The 27,442-nt window shown below is 39.0% G+C and overlaps 1 protein-coding gene and 1 long non-coding RNA gene across 5 annotated transcripts in view; one reads left to right on the top strand and one right to left on the bottom strand.

The window, feature by feature from the left end:
* The first annotated feature begins 35 nt into the window (after nt 1-35).
* il17rel (interleukin 17 receptor E-like) lies at nt 36-24,975 on the top strand. 4 transcript variants are annotated; one of them, XM_055006563.1, is made up of 18 exons: nt 36-182; nt 10,353-10,380; nt 11,084-11,233; nt 12,816-12,922; nt 13,315-13,429; nt 13,659-13,703; nt 14,605-14,744; nt 15,448-15,519; nt 15,632-15,686; nt 15,799-15,962; nt 16,895-16,939; nt 19,304-19,361; nt 19,535-19,680; nt 20,218-20,277; nt 21,103-21,160; nt 21,803-21,931; nt 22,264-22,320; nt 24,789-24,975. In XM_055006563.1, the coding sequence occupies exons 3-18, from the start codon at nt 11,167-11,169 to the stop codon at nt 24,908-24,910; spliced, it is 1,440 nt and encodes a 479-aa protein (XP_054862538.1). In that variant the 5' UTR covers nt 36-182; nt 10,353-10,380; nt 11,084-11,166; the 3' UTR covers nt 24,911-24,975. The 4 variants fall into 4 exon arrangements, with proteins under 4 accessions (XP_054862538.1, XP_054862537.1, XP_023121651.2 ...); XM_055006562.1 differs by having other exon boundaries at nt 47-182; nt 11,081-11,233; XM_023265883.3 differs by lacking the exon at nt 36-182 and adding an exon at nt 7,418-7,550 and having other exon boundaries at nt 11,081-11,233.
* The window catches only part of LOC118469994 (uncharacterized), a 34,083-nt gene continuing 14,185 nt past the window's right edge, over nt 7,545-27,442 (bottom strand). Inside the window, exons 2-4 of the long non-coding RNA XR_008600210.1 lie at nt 22,574-27,434; nt 11,767-11,860; nt 7,545-8,044 (exon numbers count right to left, since the gene is read on the bottom strand). This is a non-coding gene — a long non-coding RNA (uncharacterized LOC118469994). The remainder of the gene's footprint in view (nt 8,045-11,766; nt 11,861-22,573; nt 27,435-27,442) is intronic.

Genomic DNA, 27,442 nt, shown 5'->3' on the forward strand with positions numbered 1-27,442 from the left:
TGCCCGGATTCCCCCCCAGCTCGGTGGACGACGAGGGCTCGATGGAGGAAGGAAGAGGCGGAGGAGGATGAGGAGGAGGAAGAGGAGAGGCTCAGACGGTCACGGTTTCATTCATTCGGAGAGGAAGAAGCAGCAGCAGCGGTAGCACCCGGAGGGGAGGCACGACGGCAGGGATGCTTTAGGTGAGGCCGCGCACACCTCCATGGAGTCATTGATGAGAGCTCGGCCGTCGTGAACGCGGAAATACACTGAAGATTAACGGGTCATGTGATGCATCCATGGACGCACACTGCAAGAAAAAAACAAAAATACACACCAGGCTGAGGAGGGGATCTATGATTTCATCTGCTATTTAGTAATAAATGAGCATGAAGTGACACATGCACAGAATAAAAATGCATATACACACAAAATGCACACTGATGCACAGTAGATCTGTCTTTATCCCTCTGTGGCAAATTCAATTTCTAGCAAAATTTTAAAATTCAGCTAAAAATCAGCTGAATAATTGATAATATCTGTTTTATTTTAACAAGCTAGCCAGATATGTTTAATAATGTAGTTTAAACTGTGAACGAAATAAATGCCAAAGCTCTAGATGCCAAGCTGTTTGGTGGGACTGATATTTCTTACAGTGCAGGGTGAGCAGCTTAAAGCGGTTGCCAGCCGGTTAAAGGTACTCTATAATCACTCTTAGAGCCGCCACAGGCAAAAGCAACCCTGAGGAAATCTGAGAGAAAAGCCATATTAAGGAGAATATATATTCAGAGGAGTCATAGCTGTCTTGGTGGCCTCACTCACTGGTCTCTTTCTTGCGTGGTTAATCAGTTTATGAGGAGCTTCGAGGCAGATTTATGTCTGTGCCATATTTCTGACATTTCTTAACCCTCTTGCTGTCCTCATTTACGGGCACCAAAAAATCTTGTTTCCTTGTCTGAAAAAAAAAAAATAAATCCAAAAATTCAGCAAAAAAAATCCCCAAATTTCTGAAAATTTGTAAAACCTTCAGAAAGAAAATTCAAAGTTTCCCTTAAAAGTTTTATTTTAAAAAAATTGGCAAGAAAATTCTTGTAAATATTTTCAAAAAATGAGTAAAAATCTTCCAAAAAAATCCTAAAAATATCTAAAATGATTACATATATATCAGTAAAACTTCGAATATTTTCATTTACAAAAAATCATCCAAAATCCACATTTTCCCTAATGGTACAGTTAAATTCATTCCACATTTTTGTGAATGTTCTTAAAGAAACATTTTTTTGACATTTCTTTTTTTTCCATCAAAAACTGTTAAAAAATTTCCCCAAAATGTTGAAAATGTGGACATCAGAAGTTATATTTTCCACATTTTCAAACTTTAAAATGGGTCAATTTGACCCGCAGGACAACACGAGAGTTAATAAGTTCACAATAATGTTTTCACCTTTTGTGAAGTGTAGATTATATTGGAAGTTTATTTGGAATCTTTCGCCTTTTAGTGAAACTATTTAGTAGAAATGCCCTTATTTTTTGAAAGAAAAGCAGTTTTCGGTGAAGACTACATTAATTCATCAGAAATACAGCCTAGACATTGTTAATGTGGTAAATGACTATTCTAGTTGGAAACTGCAGATTTTTCATGGAATATCTACATAGAGGTACAGAGGAACATTTCCAGTAACCATCATTCCTGTGTTCTGATGCTACACTGTGTTAGCTAATGGTATTGAAAGGCTAATTGATGATTAGAAAACCCTTGTGCGGTTATGTTAGCACTTGAATACAAGTGTGAGTTTTCATAGAAAACCCAAATTTTTGAACAGTAGTGTAAGTACCTGCTTTAAAATGACTCACTTAATTCAATACAGGTGCAGCCAACTGGTGCTAAAAGTCACACAATTAGTGAAATAAGCAACATCTGAGTGCAGTGAACGCATCTTAAATGATTATAGTATAACGACATCTGTATCTAGAAAGTCCAGTCACTGGTGAATCACTACTCCTGGCAAATCGACACTCCAAACCCCTCTGTGAAAAAAATCAGAGAATGGAAACAAGATAATTTCCAATTCGCAGGATATCCCTCATAGTACAGTTAAATTCATTATTAGGAAATGGTACAAATATGGCACGTGTAAATCTGCCTAGAGCAGTCATCCTTAAGTGACTGTGCAAGAAGGAGATGAGTGAAGAAGGCCACCACGACACCTATGACTCCTCTGAAGGAGCTACAAACGGGGAGAGACTGTGTATACAACAACTGTTGCCTATTCTTCACCAGTCAAAGCATTATGGGAGAGTGGCGAAGAGAAATGAACTGCTGAAAAAAGCTTAAATTAAATCTTGACTGAAGTTAGCCAGAAGGCTTATGGGAGACTCTGAAGTCAACTGGAAGAAGGTTCTTCAGTCTGATGACACCAAAATTGAGCCAAATTTGGCTTTTTGGCCATCAGACTAGACATTGTAGATGTCAAACACTGCACATCATCACAAACTTACCATCCCAACTGTGAAGCATGGTGGTGGCTGCATCATGATGTGAAGCATGGTGGTGGCAACATCATAATGTGAAGCATGGCGGTGGCTGCATCATGATGTGAAACATGGCGGTGGCGGCATCGTGATGTGAAGCATGGCGGTGGCTGCATCGTGATGTGAAGCATGGCGGTGGCTGCATTGTGATGTGAAGCATGGTGGTGGCGGCATCATGATGTGAAGCATGGTGATGGCGGCATCATGATGTGAAGCATGGCGGTGGCGGCATCATGATGTGAAACATGGCGGTGGCGGCATCATGATGTGAAGCATGGTGGTGGCGGCATCATGATGTGAAACATGGCGGTGGCGGCATCATGATGTGAAGCATGGCGATGGCAGCATCATGATGTGAAGCATGGCGGTGGCAGCATCATGATGTGAAGCATGGCGGTGGCGGCATCATGATGTGAAACATGGCGGTGGCGGCATCATGATGTGAAGCATGGTGATGGCAGCATCATGATGTGAAGCATGGCGGTGGCAGCATCATGACGTGGGGATGCTCCTCAGCATCAGGCCCAGGAAGGCTTGTAAAGGCAGAGGGTAAAATTAATGCAGCAAAGTATTGCAAAATCCTAAACGACAGTCTGATACAGTCTGCAACAGAACTGAGACTTAGAAAAGTCAGTTCTCAGTTTTTACTCCAGCAAGACAATGAACCGAAGCATTGGACAAAGCTTCTCAGAATTGGTTAAAGGCAACAAGGTGAATGTTCTGGAGTTGTCAAATCAGAGCATTCACTTCAATCCAACTGAGAATTCGTGGCAGGACTTGAAAAGGACTGTTCATGTAAGATCCCAGTGTAACCTGCGAGGGCCTGAGGACTTTTGCAAAAGAAGAATGGGTTAAAATTGCATCATCCAGATGTGAAAGTCTGAATGACACCTGTTAACACAGACCAACTGGGTGAGTTCTTTCTACAACTACTTATAGAGTATATATCTACATACACACTGCACCATGAGCTCTACTTTGCTGCTTTTATGCATTTTTTTTTAGCCTTTAAGGCGATATCATGTGACATTTACAACATAAGACAGAGTAGAATTAAGACTGAAAAGACATCACATGCTACTTTATTATTTAGCTCCACCATCCACATTACAGGATGGTTTTATCTAAAGCACAATTCCTAATTTGTTGAGTTGTCAAATCTTATTCAGAAAAAAACAGCTGTGCCACCTTACCTGAACTTTATCCTTTGCTGCACCTACATGAGCCAAGTTTGGGATGTCAAATTTGGAAAAAATCACAATAACTGCTACAGTAGTTACACCTCATGGGCCGCTGACATGACTGTTGACCTAGACTGGATTATGACAGAAATGAAGTAGAGAAATGTGGAGTTTGGCTTCAAAAAGTCTCCAAGCTTTTGGCGGAGCTCCGATTCTTTGAGGGCGTCCTCTGATAACCACACAAATGATTTCATCATATCCATGTATGGAAAAGAAAAGATCTCCTACTTTTTGTGATGTTGTAGGATGATGCTGATTATTTAGGACCGGATAGACACTAGGGAATCTACAAAATAAATAAATAAATAGAGCCCAAATGAAATGCAAATATAACTCCTCCTGTTGTTTTAAAGCTATAAATACTAGTCTACAAGAAAAAAAGGACCTTTAGGAAACTGCAGATGATGTTAACTAGTAAGAAAAAACATCATGTAACTATAATGAAAATGCTTTTTCCCCATCTTCTTCTTTTTTCTTGAAATTGTGTTTGATGGCTGAGGATATACCAGCTACTTTCTAATAAGGTATAAACCAACACAAGGGAACATTTTCTAGCTTGAACTGGCTTTATTGTCTGTCAGTAAACTGTTTATTAATGTGGTATATGTCAACAATATTTTCTAGATCTTTGCTTCAAACTTGAGACCAAAACTTGTCATTTTATTATAACTTTTACAACTGTAAACATGCTGGAAAAAACAGCAACAAATAAAAAAAAATAAAGTGATTTTATGGAATTTTCGCTTTGTATTCTACAGTTGTGCTACTGAAAATGTCAACAGAATTGCAAAAATGGACTGTGAATTTATATGATTAATGTAAAATAACATTAAAAAACTATATCTTCAAATAACAATACAATTTTTTAAATTAAAACTGACTGTCAAAGTACATTTACAGATTTCATTTTATTATTTTTTATCAGATGAAACAGTTAAATTGTGTGTAATGGTGTAAATTAAATACAATTCATAACAATTAACTACAAAGGAAGCACTGGTTCTTGATTTTTACATAGATTTACTTGTTAGATCTGTATTTTTTTTCTATATTATATATTTTTGGTCATTTCATTGTTTTCACTGTAAATATTCTTCAATAAACATCAAAAAGCAACAAAAAATACACATGAACTGTAAAATTAAGGCCACAAAATGTGTTATGGAAAATTACTATTTGCTATGAGATAGTTATTTTGCATTGACATTAACATTACGGTACTTGTTTTTACAGTGCAGTGGATAAATCCCATTTAATGACTCACAATAAAAACAGTCAAAAAAATGAGAACTTCATGAGTCTTTTCCGATGAATCACCAGCTGTTATGACTGGAGATATGAGGCCCCATTAACAATAATCATAATAGAACAAAACACAACTAAGTATTAATGATTTTCAAAACTCTACAGCATTATTATGATGTTATAGAAAGCCGTCTTTACCCGGAGAAGGACAAGTGTGAAAAAGGACAAAAGCTGTGGTATTGTAATGCACACCGAACCCCAGCAGATAGAGCCATTACACTGAAGTGGTTGGAGAAGTTTCAGCAGCAATAATGACCATCTAGAATCCTCACCTGTAAAAGAGTAACAAGACCTAAGAGGAAGCACGGAAATAAACAAGTTAAAATCTGCAGGTCTAGGTCATGTCAGTGTTGTTTTATCTCAACAACATTTTCAATGAGGAAGTTCAAAGAAGCAGGGCTTTGTGCCAAATGTGCAAACCAGTCAGCTGCCTGTTGTTTGATTCTATTTAAACCGGGCTGACTAAATGTGTCTATTTGTGTCTATGATTGCTTTTACTTTTGCCAGGCATGTGTATGTGTCCGATGTGTCTCCTGTGGGTTTGGCACGAACGCTGGTACAACATATCTGAAGATGCTATTATTAGACGCCCGTGCGACGGAATAACAACATCTACCTGAGTTTATTCTGAAGGTATATCCCTGGGAAGAATCTGCTACTACTGTGTTTACACAGCAAACAGATAGCATCTATCATTAAGGCCGTGAACATCATGAGTCATACCACTCATGTTTGGACTTAAACAGTGCATGCTAGTAACCAGCGCCACTTGTCCTGTTACCTCTGCACTTTTATGGTATTGCACTCTGTTATTGCACAAGGGAGCATTTCAAAGAAGTGCAGGGCCTGACAAGAACAGCACCTGAAAGTGAACTGCTGCTGCTTCATACCAAACATACTTTAATATCTGTGTTGTCCCTAATTTCATTTTGCTGTGTTTCCCTGCAATCAAGGAGATTAACACAGATTCACATGAGGAATAGAGTCTCCTTCTCAGAATTGGATTTGTAAGAAGTTCAGATTGACATTTTGCTGTCTTGGATCTGACGCAGAACATTCCTGCTCTTGGCGTTTTTAGGAAACTACATCGGAAAAGATAATGAGTGTTTCTGGAGGGGTGATCTGAGAATGTAAGATGTGCCTCAGGACTCAGAGTTGCTTGGAATTAGCAGGAAACGTATGTTTTGTAATACGAACAGTGCTGGGAAATATGAGCAAGAGGATGTCAAAAAATTCAACATAAATAATAAACAGAGGGAAATAATGCACAAAATGTGAACAACTTTTTAAAATAGATGATCAAAATGATGAAGATTGATGTAAAGCAGCTATAATCCAGAGTTTCAGGTGTGAACATTGGATTTAAATTTGCCATGTGGCCAGACACATGGCTCTACGCAGTTGCAAATGTTGCCAGATATTAAAAATAGTGAACTAAATTCTAACACCTTGTTAGCCTAAAAGGTGACAGTGTCATCATTGTGTTTGCAGAATGTTTCCATTGCTGCCCAGTGGCCCCAAAATCAGGAAGTGCAAGACATGCATGTGGATAAAATCTAAAATACCACATAAGAGTGTTGAACTTCCAGCTAACTTCAGCACCGCAGCATTTTGCCCATGTAAGGGAGTGAAGCTGAGAGCCAAGAGGAAGTTTATTTCAGGAAATTAAATGTCAGTGGTCATCACTATGACTAATAGGTAATTCAGGTTATCCAACCAAATGTTAAGAAACATGATCTTCTAATGATTTTTTTCCCTTTCAGTAGCTGTCGTTAATCTCAAAATTCTATTGTTTGAGGCTACAGAGCAGAAAGAACATGATGCTCATATTAAATATCAGCCAAGTTGACTCAGTTGTTGAACTGCAGGATGCTGTATTTACTGAAAAATATGTGCCAGGTACATGTTATTATTCTCTGAAAGTGAATTTCACCATATAAAATACACGTGTGTATTTGGTGCCTGGGATTCTGTAATATTTCTGATTTCATTTTATCGAAAATCAAATATAAGCGAGTCATAAATGACATATTTATCTATAAGAATTCTGAAAAAAAGATGTGTATATTAGGAACATCACATTTCAAACTAACTGTAAATGTTAAAGGGAAAAAAAGCCACCATGTTTGTGGCTCCGCCTCCATTGCCAGAATATATATATATATACTAATCCACAGTCATTCACTCTGTGTGCTCACCACACTGAGGATCATCACACTGATGATAGGGTAACCAAAGACAAGCCTCCTCATCATCCAGCTGCCTGTCAGACTCTCAGCTGAGCCTCAGCCAGGACAAGAAGAAGGAAAAGACAAAGAAGTATAAGGAAGAAAAAGACCAGACCTGGATAAGCAGAGTAGTAGAAGAAGAAGAAGTGTGTCCAAGATGATCCTGTTGGCTGCCCTGCTGATGTCTCACTGTTGCTGGAGTCTAGCTGCAGCAGAAAGCACAGAACTGGAGAGGATTGCCAAATGTGACACAAAGTGTTCTCAGGTAAAACTGTATCCTCAGCAGCATTAATATCACAGAAAAACTGCCTTCAAACTACACTGTACTACTCATCATAGCTGTGTCCTACTTCCTATGATCAATTACTACTTATATTGTTGTTACTGCTGCTATTATTGCATGACTTTTACTACTACACCTACTAATACTGCTGCTGTTACCTTATTGCCTTTAGTGACACAATAATTTCTCTAACATCTCTAAAACTATTACTGTAGCAGCTATATGCACACTGGCTCTGAAGTTCCAGTTTCAGTATCTGTTTCTGTACAGTTTCTGATACAAACACCCAGTTTGCATTTCCTTGAAGGATCTCCAACCACGTTTACTTTTATTAAGGTTAAAGCAACTTAAGTGAAGCTATAAAGCCAGTTTCTGACATCATATGACTCACCAATTGAATCACATTGACATTTTTAAAAGGATACATCCTACAAAGCATCTTCTTATTTAAGGAGGCTGGTGTGCAGACCTTTTATCTAAAAAGAAATACAGTAATACTATTTAATCATTGACTGGAATCAAAGGAGGAAACAACTGCAAATCTACCTGGGTGGAGTGAGGACAAGGAACACTGTGGTTACTCCTTACTCAGCAACCTAGACAAACATATGAACTCATAATATTTTAATTAAGCCTGTTTTCTTGTGCACCATAAGGATCATCATTCATTGCACTACCTTTGCAAATTTCTACAAGTATATGGGCTCCAAATAATTAATCATTGTCTTGTTGTAGCAGCTAACAATGCGCCAAAATATCCTCCAGGTATCTACTAACAGTTTGAAACTCAAACATGAGTTATGTTGACATTCAAAACATCGATGAGGTAACATGGGTTACACGACGCACAGTCTAATAAAAATATGGTGAGATGATAACAATACTTCTTAGGAAACAGATATCAGATGCAAGTAATGTTCACGAAAACTGTGACTCATTCGGTGATAATGTTGCATTCTCCGTGTCATGCAAGTGAAAACAAACTCTAACACTATCAGTTCTCACTTAGTGCAAGAATAACAAACATCAGAATACCCAGAATATTTTTCTGCATTGATTGTTTTTTCTGCCTCCTGAATAAACTTGAGACGTCATACCAAATGTGACACCCGCTAACATGTTGACATTCCGATTGAGTGCCAATGTCCAGGGCTAAAAAATGAAGCCAATGCGGAACCACTGAAAACTGCAGTTCCTGTAATGGCCACTAGAGGCTTGATCTAAAGGCGAGTCAATCCCAGTAAAACCCTATGTTAAAATGCCCATCTTCACAGCAGAAATAAACATGTTTAAAGCCTTGGACAGAAAAGGTTTTGGCGTCTACAGCTAAAGGTCCCATTAATGACAACTGTCCAGGACTGAATTTTTATATAATTCACCCGTTTTAGCTATATTAAGGCTTGGAGTTATGCATTATCTCTTTTCCAGTGCATTATCACTTCATCTCTTTGCCAATTTTTGGACTCAATTTTAGGACGAGCAAGGAGGCGTCACGTGCTGCTAAGGTGGCAACAGCCAGATCCAGCATACTGAGCCTTACAACTGCTGTTTAAGAAACCCATTGGCTGGCCTGGTCTATGGTTGCAACCCATGAATAAAGAGTAGTCACTTAATTATTACATGAATTCTCTTGAGTCGGACAACATTCATATTCAGATTTTATTCTGACCTCAACTTCAGTTCAGTTAAATTAAATTAAATCCATCCATCCATTACCTACACACCGTTCAATCCTCATCAGGATTGCGGGGAGGCTGGTGTTTATCCCAGTTGACTTGGGGCAAAGGCAGTTGACACGCTGGACAGGTCTCCAGTCTATCACAGGGCTACATATACAGACAAACAATCAATCACACTCACATTCACACCTACAGACAATTTAGAATCACCAATTAACCTCAGCTTGTTTTTGGACTGTGGGAGGAAGCCAGAGTTCACTTCACTTCACTTCACTTCAGAGAACCCAACAATCCAAACTTGCCTTTGGATTACCTATGAGCAAGCAGTCAGCCAAAGTGGAAAGAAAAAAAACCTCTGCCAGAACCAGGCTCAGGGAAGGCAACCATCTGCCTTGACCGGCCGGGGCGAGAGTGGGGATGTGTGGAATGGTTGAGGTGTAAAATTATGTATGATTGTGACGCTATTCTGTTGACAATTTATGTCCACACACAGACAGGCAGTCTTAGAAAGAGGTGCCACAGTGCTCAAAATCGCCTTTGTGGTAGCAGGTTGTCCATAAACCATTTACCGTCCTGTGACCAAATTTTGCCATGATGACACACACATACACACTTGGTGACTCAGCCAAAAGAAAAAAAAAAAACAATGCGAGCCACCACAACTGGTAACAGGTCTGTATTTGAGGAGGTTTTGGACGTGAGCCTAGGCAAATTATATTTGATGACATCAGTGGTGCACAGTGGGGCAGCATTTTTTCATCTCTACGTGTCATTTCACCTCGTGTTCATTTACCTCAGACAACTGTGTGACTGTGTTGCAGCTGCAGAATTGGAGAAGATCAGTGAAGTAATTGACTGAAAGATATTATGACACTGTACCATGAGTAGGTTTATCTTTTCATGGTAGACAAGCAAAAGAGCCTGGGCTTTGGGTGAAAGAGCAATGAGGATGTAAAAAAAACTCACTGTCTGGGAATTCCCTGTCTTGCAGAGCCACCACACTTGTTTTCTTTGTTAAGAATTCCTTTGTCAATTAAACTCCACCTTGAAATTGTCACAAAAGAGAATTTAATTTGAACGCCTTTTTTTCTGTCTTTCTATGCAGGGACTTCAGTGCAAGGCCAAACAAAGCAGTGAGTATTGATCCCATCTGCAGCCATTCATGCTCACGTTTCTACACAAGAGTCAATATTGTCTGCATTTAATCCCCTTTTGTTTACTGTTGTGTTGCTGAAGAAAATACTGTAGATTCTGTGTTCACAACTGCATTTTAGACTGGGTTGAAAAGGTCCTTAGAACCACATTAAGGTCAAACTCAATACACATAAATCATTGTAGAATATAAAAGCATGCCCCACCTATCATAAAGCATGAGAAACTTTTAGGGCATTACACGCCATGGAAACAAAGGCCTGATATTTTTTTCTACACCTGCCAAACAACACATTGCTGCCAACTGAATCCACTAAAGTGCACTCATTGTATAAAACTGAGCAGAATGCATCAAAAACACATGATTCTGAGGGACAAAAGTCCTGAAGCTGTGCATGACAACGATGGAGGAACCATTTCTGTGTTTTGTTCGGCTCTACGAATTACAAAAGAGAGGAAGAAAGCTCAGCTCAAACATCCCATTTGAACCACATGCTGAGGTTTCCTTTGGCATGTCAGCCTCTTTTCTCAACAAAGCACACACCCCACACTACAACCTTTTAGCCATGCTAGTGGGTGTATGACGGTAATATCACACGCCTGAAACACAACAAGAATGACGACTTCTCCAAAACAATCATTACGAGCTATTCTGGAGAATAACATCTTTCCTGTCCTCAGTAGGTTGGTTTCACCCTCCGTGTCAGAACCCTGCTGAAGGTCTCAACACCACCTCAGTGCTCCACAACGTCAGCTTCTCCACAGTGATGAAGTGTGAAGGGAGGCAGAAATGCTCACTGCACCTCAGAATCAAAACGGTTTTACGACTTACTGGTAAGCAAATACGGGGGATTAACATACATGACTGTTCCAGACAAGAGAGCTAAGGTTATTGCAGTGTTCAGAGTATGTACATGTCTGTACCAAATGTCATTCAAAGACACTGTCTATGCACCATGATTGAAAGTCTGTTTTTCTACACCATTTTTTGACTAAACAAGCAAATGGTGCACAAACATTGCTGTCTAGAGAGTAAAAAACCCTTTGAGCTTCCATCTGGTCAGTGTTTCCCCTACTGGACCATTTAGTCAATCCACATGTTGGATGAACAGTTGCCACATTAGCTAGATGCTTTTGGAATCACTAATACCCAATAATCAATTGGCAAAAACTAGGAAACATTTCTGAAACCTTGAATCATGAATTCATCCAAATGGTTTGTCCAGCTGGGACTTTTTGGATGATATATTTACCAAAAAAGTATGTCTGAATATAACATCTTGGTGCAAAAAAGTACAACAGATTCTTGAGATTTTCCTATTTGGTGCTCTAATGTGCAGAGCTAGGAATTATTGCATTAATCATACCTCACCAGGAGATGGGCTGATACCAATTCTATCTGTGCACTCAGAGGACGCACTGTCCTTGGACTTCTTTGTTTCAGGGGGAGTTCGTCTTCATCTGAAGAGCAGAAACACACACACACACACTTCCCTGTAACTCCAAAATGTATTTAGTATGTTGTGTTAGTGGGAAATTTGACTTCACTAATGGGAATAAGAGCTCCAGACTGATTTTTTTTTTTATTCGCAGTTCCCATAGGGAGCTGTGGATAGTTGCTAAATAAAACACTTTAAATGGGTGATTGCTGCTTGTAAGAATAGTGTCTTGTGTTCTTTTTCCACACATATTAAACACAGATATTGGTGCAGTGTAGATGAAATAGTTTGAGGTTACATGAAGTAATGCAGAGTAAATAAAGCAGCCTGACACAAGAAGTTAAGCAAAAAATACATTTTGTTTGTCCACAGCACCTTCATTATGTAGAAATAAAGCATATTCTCTACAATGAGGCTGCCCTTTGCAACTATAGAAGTTGTGGCTGTGCCTCTTTAACGCTGCCTTGATAAGGAAGTTGTCAAGCCAACGTGGACACTAGTCATGGTTACCGATCATTATCTCTGATGACACTTTCAGAGGTATTTTCAGGTTAAAAGTGAAGGACGTTTAATTCATAAAACCAAACACTGCCCATGACTAAACTTCTGCTTCTGCATCAACTGACATCTCACGTTCTGGATTCTGCAGACAAAATCTGATAAGATTTGGGTTAAAACACAAGTCGCTTGACGTTTAAGCCTTTATCTCCGTATCAGGTGCCTACAGATTTCCTTCCAGTCAGGGCTAGAAAGGGGAAATCCCTTTGATCCTAAATGAGTCTGTAGTCCACTCTATAAACTGTCACAAGTGCAGTTCTTCATGCAAAAAATAATGTGTGTGTTATGCAAACACCCACGACAGAAGTGCATTAACAGTTTTTGAATGGTTAGCTGACAGATTAACAGTTACTGTTTGACAATTGCACACTGTGACTTACAGCTTCTGACGATAAGACTTTATTTTTTTCCCTCCACAGAGTCCACACATGGTGTGTCTGTCTGCACGGTCACCTCAGGGATGACTTCGAACTGCCAAAATTTCAAGTTCTCAAAAGCATCAAGAGAAAAAATGTCTGGACTGCAGGTACTGTTAGCAGCACTGGCATTACTGGACATATCTGGTTAAAATTTTATCCAAAGTTTGACGCAAGAGTGACTTTTCTGTTAAAGTAAGCCAGAACTAAAATCAAGCAAATGGATTTTTAAGGGAGTTAGTTCATCTATCTTCTGCCTCAGTTTGGTGAAATGTAAAACAAGTGTGGTTTAGGAAATTCTTCAACACACCTAAATGTTGGAAATTACTTTGATTGGCGGTCTGTTTCCAAAACTGTGCTAATTTCATATCAAAACTTTCTGAATCTGAAATCAACTTTTCTGTACATCATGATGCGACTTTAATTAATATGGATCCAAACATGTACAATAGATTCCTCGATGACATATTGACAGTATATGTGGTTTTACTTTTTCCTGAAGGTTGAAGTTGAGAATGACTGCACTCAAGTGTTTCCAAATCAACAAGTGCAAGTTACGGTGGAAACAGTACCAAACTACTGTGGCTTAACTTGGACCAGCAGCTACCAAGCTCCAGGTAAGAATATACTCATGTTACATCAAACAAGCACTTTAGAGTAGTTAGGGAGTAACTGGAGTCGGTAAGTGGTGTTATGCAACCCACCACGCATTCCTTGTAACTGACAGAAACAGTGAGTCCCAGCTACGTTAGCAGGAAGGTAAATCATTCACATGGACAAAACTGTCGTATATGGCTTCTACGCTAAGGTCCAGCAGAGTTATGCCAAGTCATTGTGTCTCCACAGGATGCATCAGTGAGGATTTGAGAAGACATGTCCCAGACTGCATCAGTAAGCACATATATTGATTTTTTATTATCATTTTTTTTTTGTATTTACAGGACTGAGCAATGCATAGTGACATCGAATATACAGTTTTATAAGGAATTTGTTCCATTGTTTTGTTCCTCTTGTATCTAACACTTGATTGTGTATGCCAACAATTTAAATTCCGAACTTTATTTTGCTCCTGTCACATTATTACACGTTGTGGGCTCATTTTTTACTGCAATGTAAAGTCCTGAACCTCTATGGAAACAGCACAACCATGAAGAAGGAAAGAGAACTCAATAATATAGTCTGTGTAGTATGACAGTTATTATGTCCTAAATCATAAAACACAGAAAAAACTAAGTTTATTTCTTTGACTATTTATTTTACAAAAAAACTTAAATTATCAAAATGTACAACATTTTCTCAAATGCCTACAGCTATTACCAGTTAAAAAACAGACAACTCTTCATACAATAAATGTTTTGTCTGTCTTTTTTCAATTTGATCCTGTGGACGTCTCCTATCTGCTGTGTGTAAACACTGCCTGCAGTTCAGCCTGGTCTGGCCGTAATGTTCCTAAATTTTTGTCATGTGACTGTTGGTTGCAGCTGAACCACTTATGACTTCACGGTTGCAATGAGGAGTCCAAATTTTTTTCTTATTTACAGAATCTAGTTTGAGCAAATGGTTTAGTTTTGGCAAATTTTTAAACGCCATCATAAGAATACAATCATTTTGATAATAAAGTATTTTAGCTTAGATTTAGTTGTTTTACCAGATGCCGTTTATTTCTTTTTAAAGACAACGCATCTTTCCAACCTATCAGCGGTTTGGGCTTTCAGAGGTTTTATCAAAAGGTGATATTTTTCTACTCATTGTCTGTCTTTTTGTCTGATTGTTTCCATTTGTCTTTTTTCAGCTGGTAGGCTATCTTATAATAACATCCCGGAGAGGAAAGAGCTGAGTGTCAAAGTGTCCGACATGCTTGAAGGTCACGACTACAACGTCCGTCTGTGCTATAAGAATTTCATCTGCATTGGTGCAGGAGCCCCTACACTGGTTAGTCCCTTTATTTTTTTTAAAAGGCAAATTAAAATGATTTTTTGTGTGTGAACGGTACGAGACAAATAGAAGTACACATATGCATTTTTTACCTTAATAAAATAGGGTTGCCACTGTTATGGGAGGTTCAGGTTGGATAATCTGATTTCAGCAGTCCGTAGGCTTGCAGGTTATTTTTTTGGCATTTATTATAGTGCACAGTGGAGAGAAAAGTGGGGGATAGACCTGCAGTAAATGGTGATGGGTTGCCCAGTCAACCTGTTGAGCTGCAGGGGCACCCTCTAAATTGTTTTGTAATTGGTGTATGCACTTCTTGCTCACTGGTTCTGGTAAATTCTCGACTGCAATGCAACAGCTCACTTAAAATAGGTACAGGGAAGCATCCTTTTTAATTCCAAGCAGCGTGGCCAGTCACGCTGCTGACTTGGCAGTGCTCTCCAAATGACTCATAAAGTCATTCACTTTGCATTTGTAAAAAAAAAATTTACTCATGCATTGACTCACTTATATTGACATCTAGGAATGTGTGTCATAGAAGTAAAGTCCCCGCGTGGATTCTCAGTTTGCAAAGTCTCAGAGCTGGCTCACATCTGCAGAAACTTGTGGCTTATCAACTACGTGCTAAGAGAATTATCACTCAGCATATACATTCATTCCAAAGAAAGATGTTGAAATGTTTCAAATCTTGCTCATGTTTCAGATAAAGAAGGAGCAACCCATAAAGAGTGTCACACTCCCGTACTCTCGACCTTTGCCCTGCCTCTGCATTGAGGTAAAGCTTCCATGTACACTCCTGGTTGTAAGCATATATGATTTGATTATGCTAGTAATTGGTCTCACAAAGTGATATAGACTTTAGACACTCATTAATGAATTCCTTTTAGGGTTGGTCAGCAGTGATGGACGCCCCCAGAGTTCAGCTCTGCCCATTCAAAGATCGTGAGTCACTCCACCCTTTAAGTCATTTCAAAGAATTCATTGTATTGTATTGTATGTATTTGAAAACTGATACCATATCATATCAAAACATCGTGACCTCATCTGCCCCCAGGTGTAGAGGAACTGTGGTCTGGAATTACCTTCGACCCGCTGGAGGAGACTCTTTTATGGGAACCTTCTTGTCCAATCACTGCTGTGGCTGCATTGTGCCAGAAACAAGAGAATGGCGTCTGCTTAGATCTGCCTCAATCCTCCCAGAATGTCAGCAGAGAGAAGGTATAAGCCTTTAAAATGTGGAAATAGTGAGATGTGTTTAGCTTTCAGGGCTTTCAGCTGCTGGTAATGGTCACAAATCACTTGAAATGTTAAGTTGGATTTTAGCCAAACTAGGCATGTCAGATCTACAACATACTAAAGATTGAACTTAAGAGGCACTGGGTTCAAAAACCAGACTCACTGGTGCCTGATCACTCCTCATAGTTTAATCACTGCCCTTGAAAAATTACCTACCTTTGTAATAAGTGTCAGGAACTGATGGAAAGGTTCTTGTGATTGACTGATGTAATAATGTCTTGTGATATCAGCTGTTGGCACAAGCCAAGTATGAAATAAATCTGTCAATGTGTTCCTCATTGACTAAGCACTCTGTCCACATTACAAAGAGGAAAATTTTGGCGATGACGGGAGTCTTTTGACGCTTTGTAAGACCCATCTTGCACAAATTGTGACAAAATTTACATATCAAAGAGCCATTCTTGCACTTAACCTTGTACTGCGTAACAGTTACTTTGGAAATGACTCAAGGCAAACAGGGATTTCACAAAACGTTGCCTTGTGACATTATGAAGCGTATCTAATCATCTGCTGACATGACAATCACAACTGAGCAAAGAGAGAAGATGATCAGCTGGGAATCCTTGGATGACACTGAGATTGTGTTTCGATTTCATATTGTTATCAGCCTTAAACCCGGTGGCCGGTCACCTGAGACGGAATTCTCTGTTGATTTAAAAATAGCTGGTGACGCAGAGTCTTCACGCCTGAAAGCGAAAGAATAAAGTTGACCCAAAAAACTATTTAACCCACATGGTACATGTAGCATGTAGTCAGTTTTATCTAGACATCTATTTTATTGGTTTCAGCACTGTTTTATGCACAAAATAAATAGCATTTTAATAATTACTGTTTCATTTCTCAATGCTTTTTAGGTAACATTTTCCAAAGTGGATCCACACCCTCAACTATGCGTGAAGGTAATGGTCACTTTCCCTTCTTTTATCTTTTAGTTCTTCGTAGAGAAACAATATGACTAAAATAATTGTTGGAATGAGGCCACTGTTGTATATAGTACAGGTTACTCATCACTTACAGTACACCTGTTTTTCTTCCTATTTTTTTTAACCCTTAATCATCCTGTACTTGTATCTGGTTACAGTAATACGCTCTTAATTTCCTCAAGGCTGTCATAAGAGAACTTAGCATCAGTTGAAGTTACTTAGCTCTACTTTCAGAGGATAGTTTGACATTTAACAAATGCCAATAATAATACAATTCTGTACTTTCTGCGAGATAAATATAAGATTGATACCTGTCTAATATGTCTTTGTATGAAGCTACTGCCAGAAGCCAACTAGCTCAGCCTTGCAGCTAGCCTAGATTAGTCCAGTTTAACAGAAACTGAAGTGTGTGATGTGTCACATGGTGATTTTATCGAGGTCTGTGTGTCATGCCTGTTTCCTGGAACCAGTAACATCCTTGAGCATTTCATAAAGGCTCTAGTTATGCTGGTAGATGGATTTTGTTACGTTGGAGCAATGCAAGGCTACTATTAGCTCCTGCCAGCAGCTGGTTAGCCTAGTTTACTGGGCAAACAATCTCCAGCTGACTTATAAGCTAAGCGAACTGGCTCCTTGTGGAAGTTTCCCACTTTGTATAATCAGTATCACTTAAATGTCAAATGATTCAAAATGCTATCATCTCTCAGCACTTTCATTACATCAATGTAAAAGAGCTATTGTGTGGAAATATAATAAAACAGCTTAGATTTACCATATTACCAATACAGGCTGAACAGTAGGAGCTCAATGCAGCAAAAGTCAGTTCAATTTTCATTACAGAGATTAAAATTTTTGATTTCTTCAATACTTCATAAGTCCACACTTATTTTTGGTGACAGACTCAATCCTTCTTGTCATGGAGGTTCATTTCTGAGAAGGTGTTCTGTGATTCTTCAGAGGCATTGTATTTCAGTTGATCTTTGCTGAAGGGGTTGTGTTGTGTTGCTTTTCTCTTTAAAGGCGTTCTATTGGGTTCAAGTCAGACAGCATACTTGGCCTGGAAATAGTTTTCACTTTTTGGCAGCGTCTGTTGTATCGTTATCATGCTGGACTATTTGTCTTTTGCCAAGCTTCTGCAGGGTGTGAGTTATCTCTTCAGCGCGTATTTTGGTATATCCACATTGAGGGTGTCACCTATAAATGTAATCTAGCAAACACCGTTTGTACTCATGCAACCACACCCCTGCGCTTCATTGTCAGGACTATGCAATCACTGTGGTAGTCCTGGCCACGTCAATGCCAAATATACCAATCTGAACCGAACAAATCTATCTTGGTCTCATCTGCGCAAACAATGTGCCACCAGTGTTCATCACACTTCTTTTCATGGTATTTAGGAAGGTTTAATCTTGAAATATTGCTAAGAAGTGCAAGCAAGTTTTTTTCATGGATGCCTTTCATGGAATTTGATGTTATACACCACCCTCTTTGCTGTCTGAGTCATCACGGAAACTTCAATTTCCATTGATAACCGCTGTGCCAAGTCTGAGGTAGATTGTGAAAGTAGTGCATTGTCTGTAATGATTTTAGCGTCATTTTAGGAGGATGGCCACTTCAGCACTGATTAGTGGTAGTGGCTTGGTCTCCACCTCCTGATTATTACTGCATCTGTATCCTTTCCCATAATTGTGATGTCTTACGATCAGATTATTTCGGGGTTAGGGTTTCTGGCAGTTGTGTTTTTTTATGTGAAGACATGCAGATTGGCACAGAACAAAGGTCCAAAACTGGGAAAGTTCTGGTGTTTACAGCTATTTTTATAACCATCATACAGGTTGGCTAAATAGATGGAGACAATGTTGTTTCAATGATAACATGTTTGCCCTCTTGTGTGTCAGTGATGACAGTCATTTTCACTTTTGTTGCATTGAGTTTCTTCTTTGGTGCCTGCATTTTCAATACTGTTTCTTGAAAGTATCTGTTGCTGATGGTTTATAAGACAATGTACTCTACTTGTCAACTCAGATATCACACAATGGCTCAACGTTTTCTTTAATTAGTTAGTATCATTACATATATGTGGTAACTACGGTAACAATAAAAAGCAAACTAGGAAACTTTGTTCAAATCCTCATGCATTATTGTGTAATCTAATCACAAAGCAGAAGTATTGTAATCTACAGCTTTATACACTAATTATGTTCACTTAAGTTGTGTCTTTATTGCACTTTCTGATGAAAAATGTCACTGATTTATTAGAATCAATGGTTATTATTAATGTATTTTATATAACTGCTGAATTAGGAGCACTTTAAAACCTAATTGAAATGTCTTCTTCAGTTTACTGCAGGCTCTCAATCCTGGACTAGGTGCCCTTTTGCTGATGGGAGATTCCAAGGTGCCCCTTTACCTTCATACTAATCAAAATTAATCAGTATTTATTACGTTACATCAGTCTGTGGCAACAAATCTGCTTGTCTGTGATTTTAGAGCCACCAATACAGCTTCTTACATTATGAAGATGATGACAGACCTTACATAATGTGGTGTTGTCTATCCAATAATTTACAGCGTGGGAGGTTTCCGTGACAAGACAACAGGGGCACAAAGAAATGAAGATGTCATCACAGATCAATGCAACGTTTTCTGTGGGGCTGTGTGTGAAGTCGGAAGGCTCATCTGAGTGTCACGCTACTGAAACACAGTCTGTGCATGTGGTAAGTGTCACACACCTGCTACTACAATTGTTGTGAATCACTGTCGACAGTGCAAACTCCAAAAGATAATCCCCCACTTAGGGTTCAAATGGGTTTAGAGGTCAAAATCATTTTCCTTTTCAACCCAAAAGCTGCATGTATGCCATGACCTCTTGTATGCGTGTTATTTGAAGGAGGTGTCGCAACATGTTAACACCTATATGCTTCTTGTAATACATGATTGCTGTTTGCTATCTATTTCCTTTTTGTTGCCAGGAGCAGTGCTAGGTTTTCTCCAAGGTGTCGAAACACTAACCCAGTTTTTGTTATCTGCAATGCACAGAGGTTAACTACACCATTAAAATGGCCATTTATAGCAATAACAGGGTATCTTCCAACACATCAACCACATAAAATGTGCAACATGTTTTTTCATGTCTCTATTATATTCTCTTTTACCATCGATCTGTAACCTCTCTCTGAGCATTGGCACACTTGATAGCAGAAATTATCTGTAGGACAAGATCGTAAGTTTCTGCTTCTTTTTTTTTTTCTCAGGAGAAACACAAAGCTGTTGACTTGAAGATGGCAGGGGAACTGTACGACTCTTGCCTCCAGGTATGTTTGTAGGTCATTTGAGGTGACCACATGTTGTTTTATATTTACAGTGCCTATACAAAGTGCTAAGCCTGCCTTGGAAATTTCTCCCTTTTATTTCTTTTCAACCCTGAATCATAGTCACTTTAATTAGCCTTTTTTGACAAGAATTTAGACAAAAAGACTTCTTTATGCCAAAGTGAAAACAGATCTCCTACAAAAGTAATGCAAATTAATTGAAGATATAAAAAGTCAAATAAGTGATTGCATAAGTATCCACACCCTTTAAAGTGACTCAACTAATTAAACACTGGTGCAGCTAGCTGAGGCTAGAGGTCACCCATTTAGTGAAATGGAGATCATCTGAATGCAGTAAATGTTGGTCAAGTGATTGTAGTATAAAGACACCTTTATCTGAAGGGTACAATAACTGGCGAATCACTACTTCTGGCTAAAAATCCACTATGATGACAAAAAAGCACTCTAAGCAACTCTGTGAAAAGGTTATATAAAGTAAAATTCAGAGAATTTATCACTAAGAAATGGAAGAAACTTGGCATGTGTTGTTCACCAAGACACCTATGACTCCCCTAAATACACTATCCTATGGTCTTTTTCTCAGATTTCCATTGGTTTCTTTTGCCAATGCTGGCTAAAGCAGTGATTATTGATTCTTCAATCTGCTGTCAACTGCTTAAAGTTGCAAATTATTGCCAAAAAAGCCCAATTAAACTCTGATTCGATGTTGAAAAGCACTTAAAGGAAAGACTTCCAAGGGAGGTGAATGCTTGCTAAAGGCCACATATAAAGACTGTAATTTTGAATGCCCTTGTTGTCTTTGTGCAGGTGAAGAGGGTTGATGTGAAGCATGCTGTCACAGTCATTCACTGTCCTAAGCAGTGTGGTAAGTATTTTTTTTTTTTTTTTTGCTTTAAACTAGAGGACAACTCCTTCTTCTCCTCATTCATGGTCCCATCCTGTGTGATCTAACCCAACTCTTCCCTCTTCCTTTTTTCCCCAAACATGTCGAAACCTGAGGCGAAATATCAATTTGAAATGCAAATGGTTTCCAGTACTTCTTTTTCAAATGTGGTTTGAAGTCATAATAGGACTTTTGTTTACTATCATTCATGTATGTGCCTCTGAAGTTTGCTCTAAGTGGTTTCTTGGCGTCATTTTAAACAATAAAAGAACCAGTACAATTCAGTTTGTTGTTCAGTCATGGATGAAACCATAAACGCCCCAAAGCCAGTAAATGATATCTTTGATGCACCGTTTATGGTATCACTTTACACAATATTGGAAATTTAAGTGTTTGAGAACGAGAGCATTTTTTAATGGTTTGATTACACCCAAAAGACACAGAGGAGATTGATAACATTTTCATTACGTATGTAACCAATTTGCAAAGCTTTGCATAGAGACAAGAAACAACTAGACTGACTCATTACGAAAGTAAAAAAAAAATCCGCTTTCACCACACTTAAAGCCACATATTAAATCCTATCAATGTATCTGTTAGTAAATCTGTAACTTCTCTTCACAGATCAACCACATGCCAGACCTGTCGTCGCCAGTCAAGCCTCTTTGGACTTGACCTGGGTTGTTCTTCCAGTTGGCGTTTGCCTTTCTGGCATCATAATTATCACTCTGGTGCTCCATGTGATGCTAACAGGTATGCAGAAAATAAATCGATCAGGTTTTATCTTGGAAGCTCTTGAATTAGGTTAAACACCGGCGTCCACCCTGCAAAATCACGCATTTGGTTGCACCTTGCTGATAGGTCTGTAAAAATTTAAGGCTGGATGAGTGTTCAAAAAACTTGTTACCAATGTTTAGTCGCTCTCTCCTTCATATCTGAGTTGTTTGGTTATACAAATCTGTCTTCCTCTGTGTATGAATGGGTTTGCAGTAGCTTAAAATTGCAAGTGCGTCAGTGCATTTGAATGAAAAGCAACCACTCAGTTTGTCATTACAATAGTCTGATTTTCCCCTGTTCTATTTTAGTGTATCAGAGGAGGAAACAAAAAAGAAATGCAGTCTGTACATCCAAAAAGCAAACAGGTAAGTTGATCATCTGTTACATGCATGCATATGCAGCATTTGGTCTGAATGGATTAACTCTCTGATACCAGACACCTGCTAGCGCAGGGGTCCCCAACCTTTTTTGTACCAGGGACCAGTTTCACGCAGAAACACTTTTTCAAGGACCAGGTAGGGGCGTGAAGGTTCCAATAACAAAAACCTTAATCATTATATTTAGTATGTAATCTGAATGCAACAATTACATTTTATATTAGGCATAATATCAACTCACCAAAATGTAGAATCAGTGGGAGCTCTGGGCTTGTTTTCCCGCAACTGGACGGTCCCATCTGGGGGTGATGGGAGACAATGACACTCGAATTGTATTCCTTATATCCAGCCTACTCCGTAGTCTTGTTTTTGTTGCTGTCACTGGAGAAAACCCCGCCTCACAAAGAGGTTGAAAATGGAAGCAGGACTTTCAGTGCTTTTGTGGCAATGTCAGGATGTTCTGCTTTGACTTTACTCCAGAATGCAAAGAGATTTGAAGTTGTTTCAAACATGGATTGAAGGCCACCATCATTTGCAACCTCAACTAGTTGTTCCTCTTCTTGTAGGGTTAAAGTTGATTCCCCTGGCTTGTTCACAAATGGGTTCTGGATCCATTCCTTCCCCAGCCTGGGGTCTTTTGCGATGGGGAAATAATGCTCAAACTCTTTTGAAAGCTGCAACAGGTGATCATGCACTAACTGGGTGAATGAAGGTCCAAACTCAGTCTCTTCCATAATCCCTGCTATATGTGAAACGTCAAATATCCCTGTGTTCACTCTCCGTCTCCATAACTCCAGTTTGGCTTTGAATGCTGCAACCTTATCTGCCAACCTGAAAACGGTTGTCATTTTCCCCTGAAGTGAGAGATTGAGTTCATTGAGCAGGTTAAAAATGCCACACAGGTAAGCAAGTTTCGAGATCTAATCAGCGTCACTGAAGTATGCTGCCAGTGGTGACTGTTTTTCCAAGAAAAATCTCTGCAGTGACTCTCTTAACTCAAAAACTCTTGCCAGCGATTTACCTCTTGAAAGCCATCTCACTTCTGTGTACAAGAGAAGGCGTCTATGTTCTGCATCCATCTCTTGAAACCTGAAAGCCGCCCAGTCATCGCAGCCTCTCCGTCCGTGCAAACACGGTGCATTACGGTGCTCGCCGAAAGGGGTATGTTTTCGACCTTTTTTACTGCAGCCTCTCCGAAAAGTTCGCAGCAAATGTCCTTTGTAGCAGGCCAAATCAATTCTTCCCCAATAGTAAAAGGCGTCTCAGCTTTAGCAATGCGGTCCGCGACCAGGAATGATGCTTTTAGCGCGGACACATTTGTTGAAGTAGTGGCCTTCAATAATTGTTTCTGTCCTTCATGTTCCCGTTTTTTTCTTTCAAAATATTCTAAGGGCTTTTCTTTCAATGCTGGGTGTTTTGTCTCCATGTGGCGGCGTAGTTTTGATGGTTTCATGGCTTCATTAGCAAGTCTGTCACCGCATATTACACAGAGTGGGTGTGGGGCTTGTGAATCACCTGTTGCGATGAACCCGTAACTCAGGTAGGAATCTTGGTATTTTCTTTTAAATGCAGCTTTCTTTTTGCAGGCAGTCTGTGACCCTTCTGCTGTCTCATCGTTGTCTCGTTTACTCTTTCCAAAGAAACTCTCCAGTGAACTCTGTTTCTGGCTCATTTTGCGAGGGCTAGCTTGCATTGCTGACGCAGGATAAATACGCGCCAGAGTCAAGCGCGGAAGTTAGGCGTGGGCGGAAGTGGTTGTCTTTCAAAATGAGACACCCGGAAGCAAAAACGTATTTTTTATATATATATTTTAATCACGATTATTCATTCTTTGCGGCCCGGTACCGGTCCGGGGCCCGGTGGTTGGGGACCCCTGTGCTAGCGGGTTTGAAACTCTGGATATTTTTTAAAAAATCACCAAATTAATGCCATATATCAGAGCTACAAAATGCAAAACCAGAAAAAATCAACAATTTTCAACTTTTTAACAGCCCTTGAACTACTCATCTGTAACCTGCAGTTCAAAAAAAAAATTAAGCCAATCTAAGCTTAATATTTTGATGTTTTATCATCTTATTCTACATTTAAACAATGTCTAAAAATATAACATTTGCTCTAACCAGATTCTGTAAAAAAAACAAAATATTCTGCACTTCTTGCTACAACTGTGAAGCCATTAGTGAGTCAGCAACAACCAACAGCTACATGACAACAGTTTGGAGCCTTTAGGCTGAACTGCATGCTGTGTTTACACAGAGCAGATATTACGTAAGTACAGAAACAGAAAATGTAAATAGTAAATATTTATCCTAGATAGAGTCACTGTTTTCCCAGTATTGGTAAAAATGTGACATAATCAAACAACACCCAGACCCTGCCTGGGCTTCAGAGGGTCAACTTACATTTTAAAGCTTGCTTAAATCTCAAACCTGCCTCCTTTTCTTCTGTTGTTGCAGGTCCTGATCTTGACTGTGTGGTCTCTGCATTACAAACTCAACCTGTCCTCCATGAAGGGGTCCTTATACCTGATTCACCGCAGTGTAAAAACAACGAGAAGGCCAACCTCATCTCTAAATGACCAAACAACAGTGCAATGGTCTTACTTTCTTTTGTGCAGTAAAAAGATGTTACAAAAAACAAGAAGTTCTCTGTTGCGTAAAGTATATATTACTGGGAGAGATATTTCAAATGTTCATATCTTACTGTTGATGTGCTGACTGGTATGCTTGTTAGAGTTATTGGCTGTTGTTGATATATTTTGTGTGGTGTTATCTATTCAGTAACACATCTGTGAAGTTAAAATATTATTCATCTTGCAGCTAAAGAGTTCACGTCCTAATTTAAATGTTTGTTTTTTCAATAAAAAACACGAAACGTAACAAAAATGCAGATTCTTTCCAAGAGATGTCGATATTGCAATGCATAATAATATCATTTCTCAGTATTTTTTGAATTACATCACTCATGACCAATGTTCCCTCTAATTTTTCATGAGTCTGAGCAAACACACAAACTCCCTGAGCATTCCTTGGACCACTGTGAGCAACATCAGACGTGTGCACTGTGGTCACACCAGCATCACATCCATTCAAGTTACATGGTTCATTAAAAGAATCAAATTACAGCATTTACATTTCTGTTAAAACACTTTGTCAACAGGAGCCAGTTGAAGGCTGCAGTGATTTTAGTGACACTACAATGTATAAGAGTGAAGTTATTGAATATTTGTCTCTCTTTACTGTTGCAGCGGTTTTGCAAATTGCAGACGGACCCTGTTCACTCCATAGACACCAATGTTATTCCTGTAGCTTGAAAGACAGCTACTTTTGATAAAACTGGGCTTGTAGCACATTGTCTGCCTTGCAACAATGGGAAAGAGGCACCGTTTATGTTTTGACAACCGATATCTAATGAGTTATTGATGCTGGAAGCCGAATCTGTGAATATCTTTCCAACTTTACTGAACTTGGGGCCACTACCACCTAAGGAGTGATATATTTAATTTTGAAAAAAGCATTTAGCCATACTTAAAGCTTTAAGTGCTTTATTAACACAGAACTAAAAATTTTGTATTGTTTTATTATCACAGGTTCTGTCTGAAAAGAGGTGGCATCATTTTAAACAGTGAAATCAAACTAACAAAATGTAATGACCAACCAGTGAGTAATACTGGATTCTGCAAAAACATAAACAACTTTTTTAAAAATCTAAATCTTATCTTAACACAGTTAATGTATTAACTTATTTTTGTGTGTATGCATGTATTTATTGATTTATTTAGTACTGTTAACATATCAGAGTTCTGAGTGAATTTTTCTTAAGATAGGCAAAGGCCATTTATTGATCACATATAGGCTCTTCAATGTTGATTAAAAACTAAAAAGCATTAAAAAAAAACAACTTAGGCATTTATTGAGTCACTAAAATACTGTAGAGTACAGACCACATCAGCATGATTATAAGCATCCTCTGGTAAATGAACAACCAGATACTGATGTCTCTCACCATATGGACTTCAGGAGATGACTGGGGGATGATAAACTGTGACCTACTGGTTGGGTTCTCTCTGTTCTCATGTTTCTTACATGTTTGTCCCCTGACAGCCGGGTCCTAATGTTTTTTGAGCAACACACCATACTATGACGTTTTTACAATGATGGTTCTACTATGGAACCAGTTTGACATGTTCAGGTGTTCTTTGTGTGAAAACTCAGAGATTTCAGGTATCAGAAGGTGGTTTTCAACTTTCTTTGTTAATTTTCTGCTTCAACTTTAAATTAAATTTCCTTCACTAACCCAGCCCTCTGGACTTCCAGTAAGCTGTGTTCTTATTGGCTGTCCAGGTGGCTGATTGGTGTTATCAGGAACACCTGAGCAGCTCAGTGTCTTCCTGCTTTATTTAGCTGCAGACAAACATTTCCTCTGTTTCTCTTCACTGAAATGGGTTTGGCTCTGTTGCTTTAGCTTGTTCTTTAGGCGTTAGCTTGCAGCTTCCAGCAGTAAAATCGTCTTTAATGTGTTTCTTGGTGTGTTTTAGGGCTTTGTACTGGATAGTTGTCTTGGTAAATGTGGTTCTTTAGCCACAGTTAGCACATGGTGCTAATGTGTGCAGTGATTAGTGGATTTGCTGCAGTTGAGTTGTGTCTTTATCTTGGCTGTAGTGAGTCTTTAGAGGTTTTTGGTCAGACACATTCTGTATTCTTGTTTGTGAACCAATGTTGGTTGTCCAGAAGGTAAGAGTTCCTGTCCTGATTCTCTGTTCTCAGAGGTTCTCTGGTAGGCTGCAGGAGACTTTAGTGTTTGGGTTGTGATAGTTTGGTTTTTGTATGGTTTCATTTGGACGACTATCTTGAGGCTCCTCCATGTGGTTTAGTGAGGTTTTCTGGAACAGTTCTACAAAGCAACCTGCAGCAGAAGAGACTTTGAGAGTTTTTAGGAAGTTCTGGAGACCAGACTTTAGAGCAGCAGAAACATTTGTCAGCAGTTTGAGCAGGAGAAGGTGAGCTTCAGAGTAGAAATGAGATGGAAACCTTCTTGACCCGTGTGGTGAGGTCCTGTACCAAGAGTTTGAGCAGGTTGTGAAGAGTCTGTAGTTCTTTGGTCTGAAAGC

The sequence above is a fragment of the Amphiprion ocellaris genome, chromosome 21 (genome assembly GCF_022539595.1).
Source record: "Amphiprion ocellaris isolate individual 3 ecotype Okinawa chromosome 21, ASM2253959v1, whole genome shotgun sequence".
NCBI classification, from domain to species: Eukaryota; Metazoa; Chordata; class Actinopteri; family Pomacentridae; genus Amphiprion; species Amphiprion ocellaris.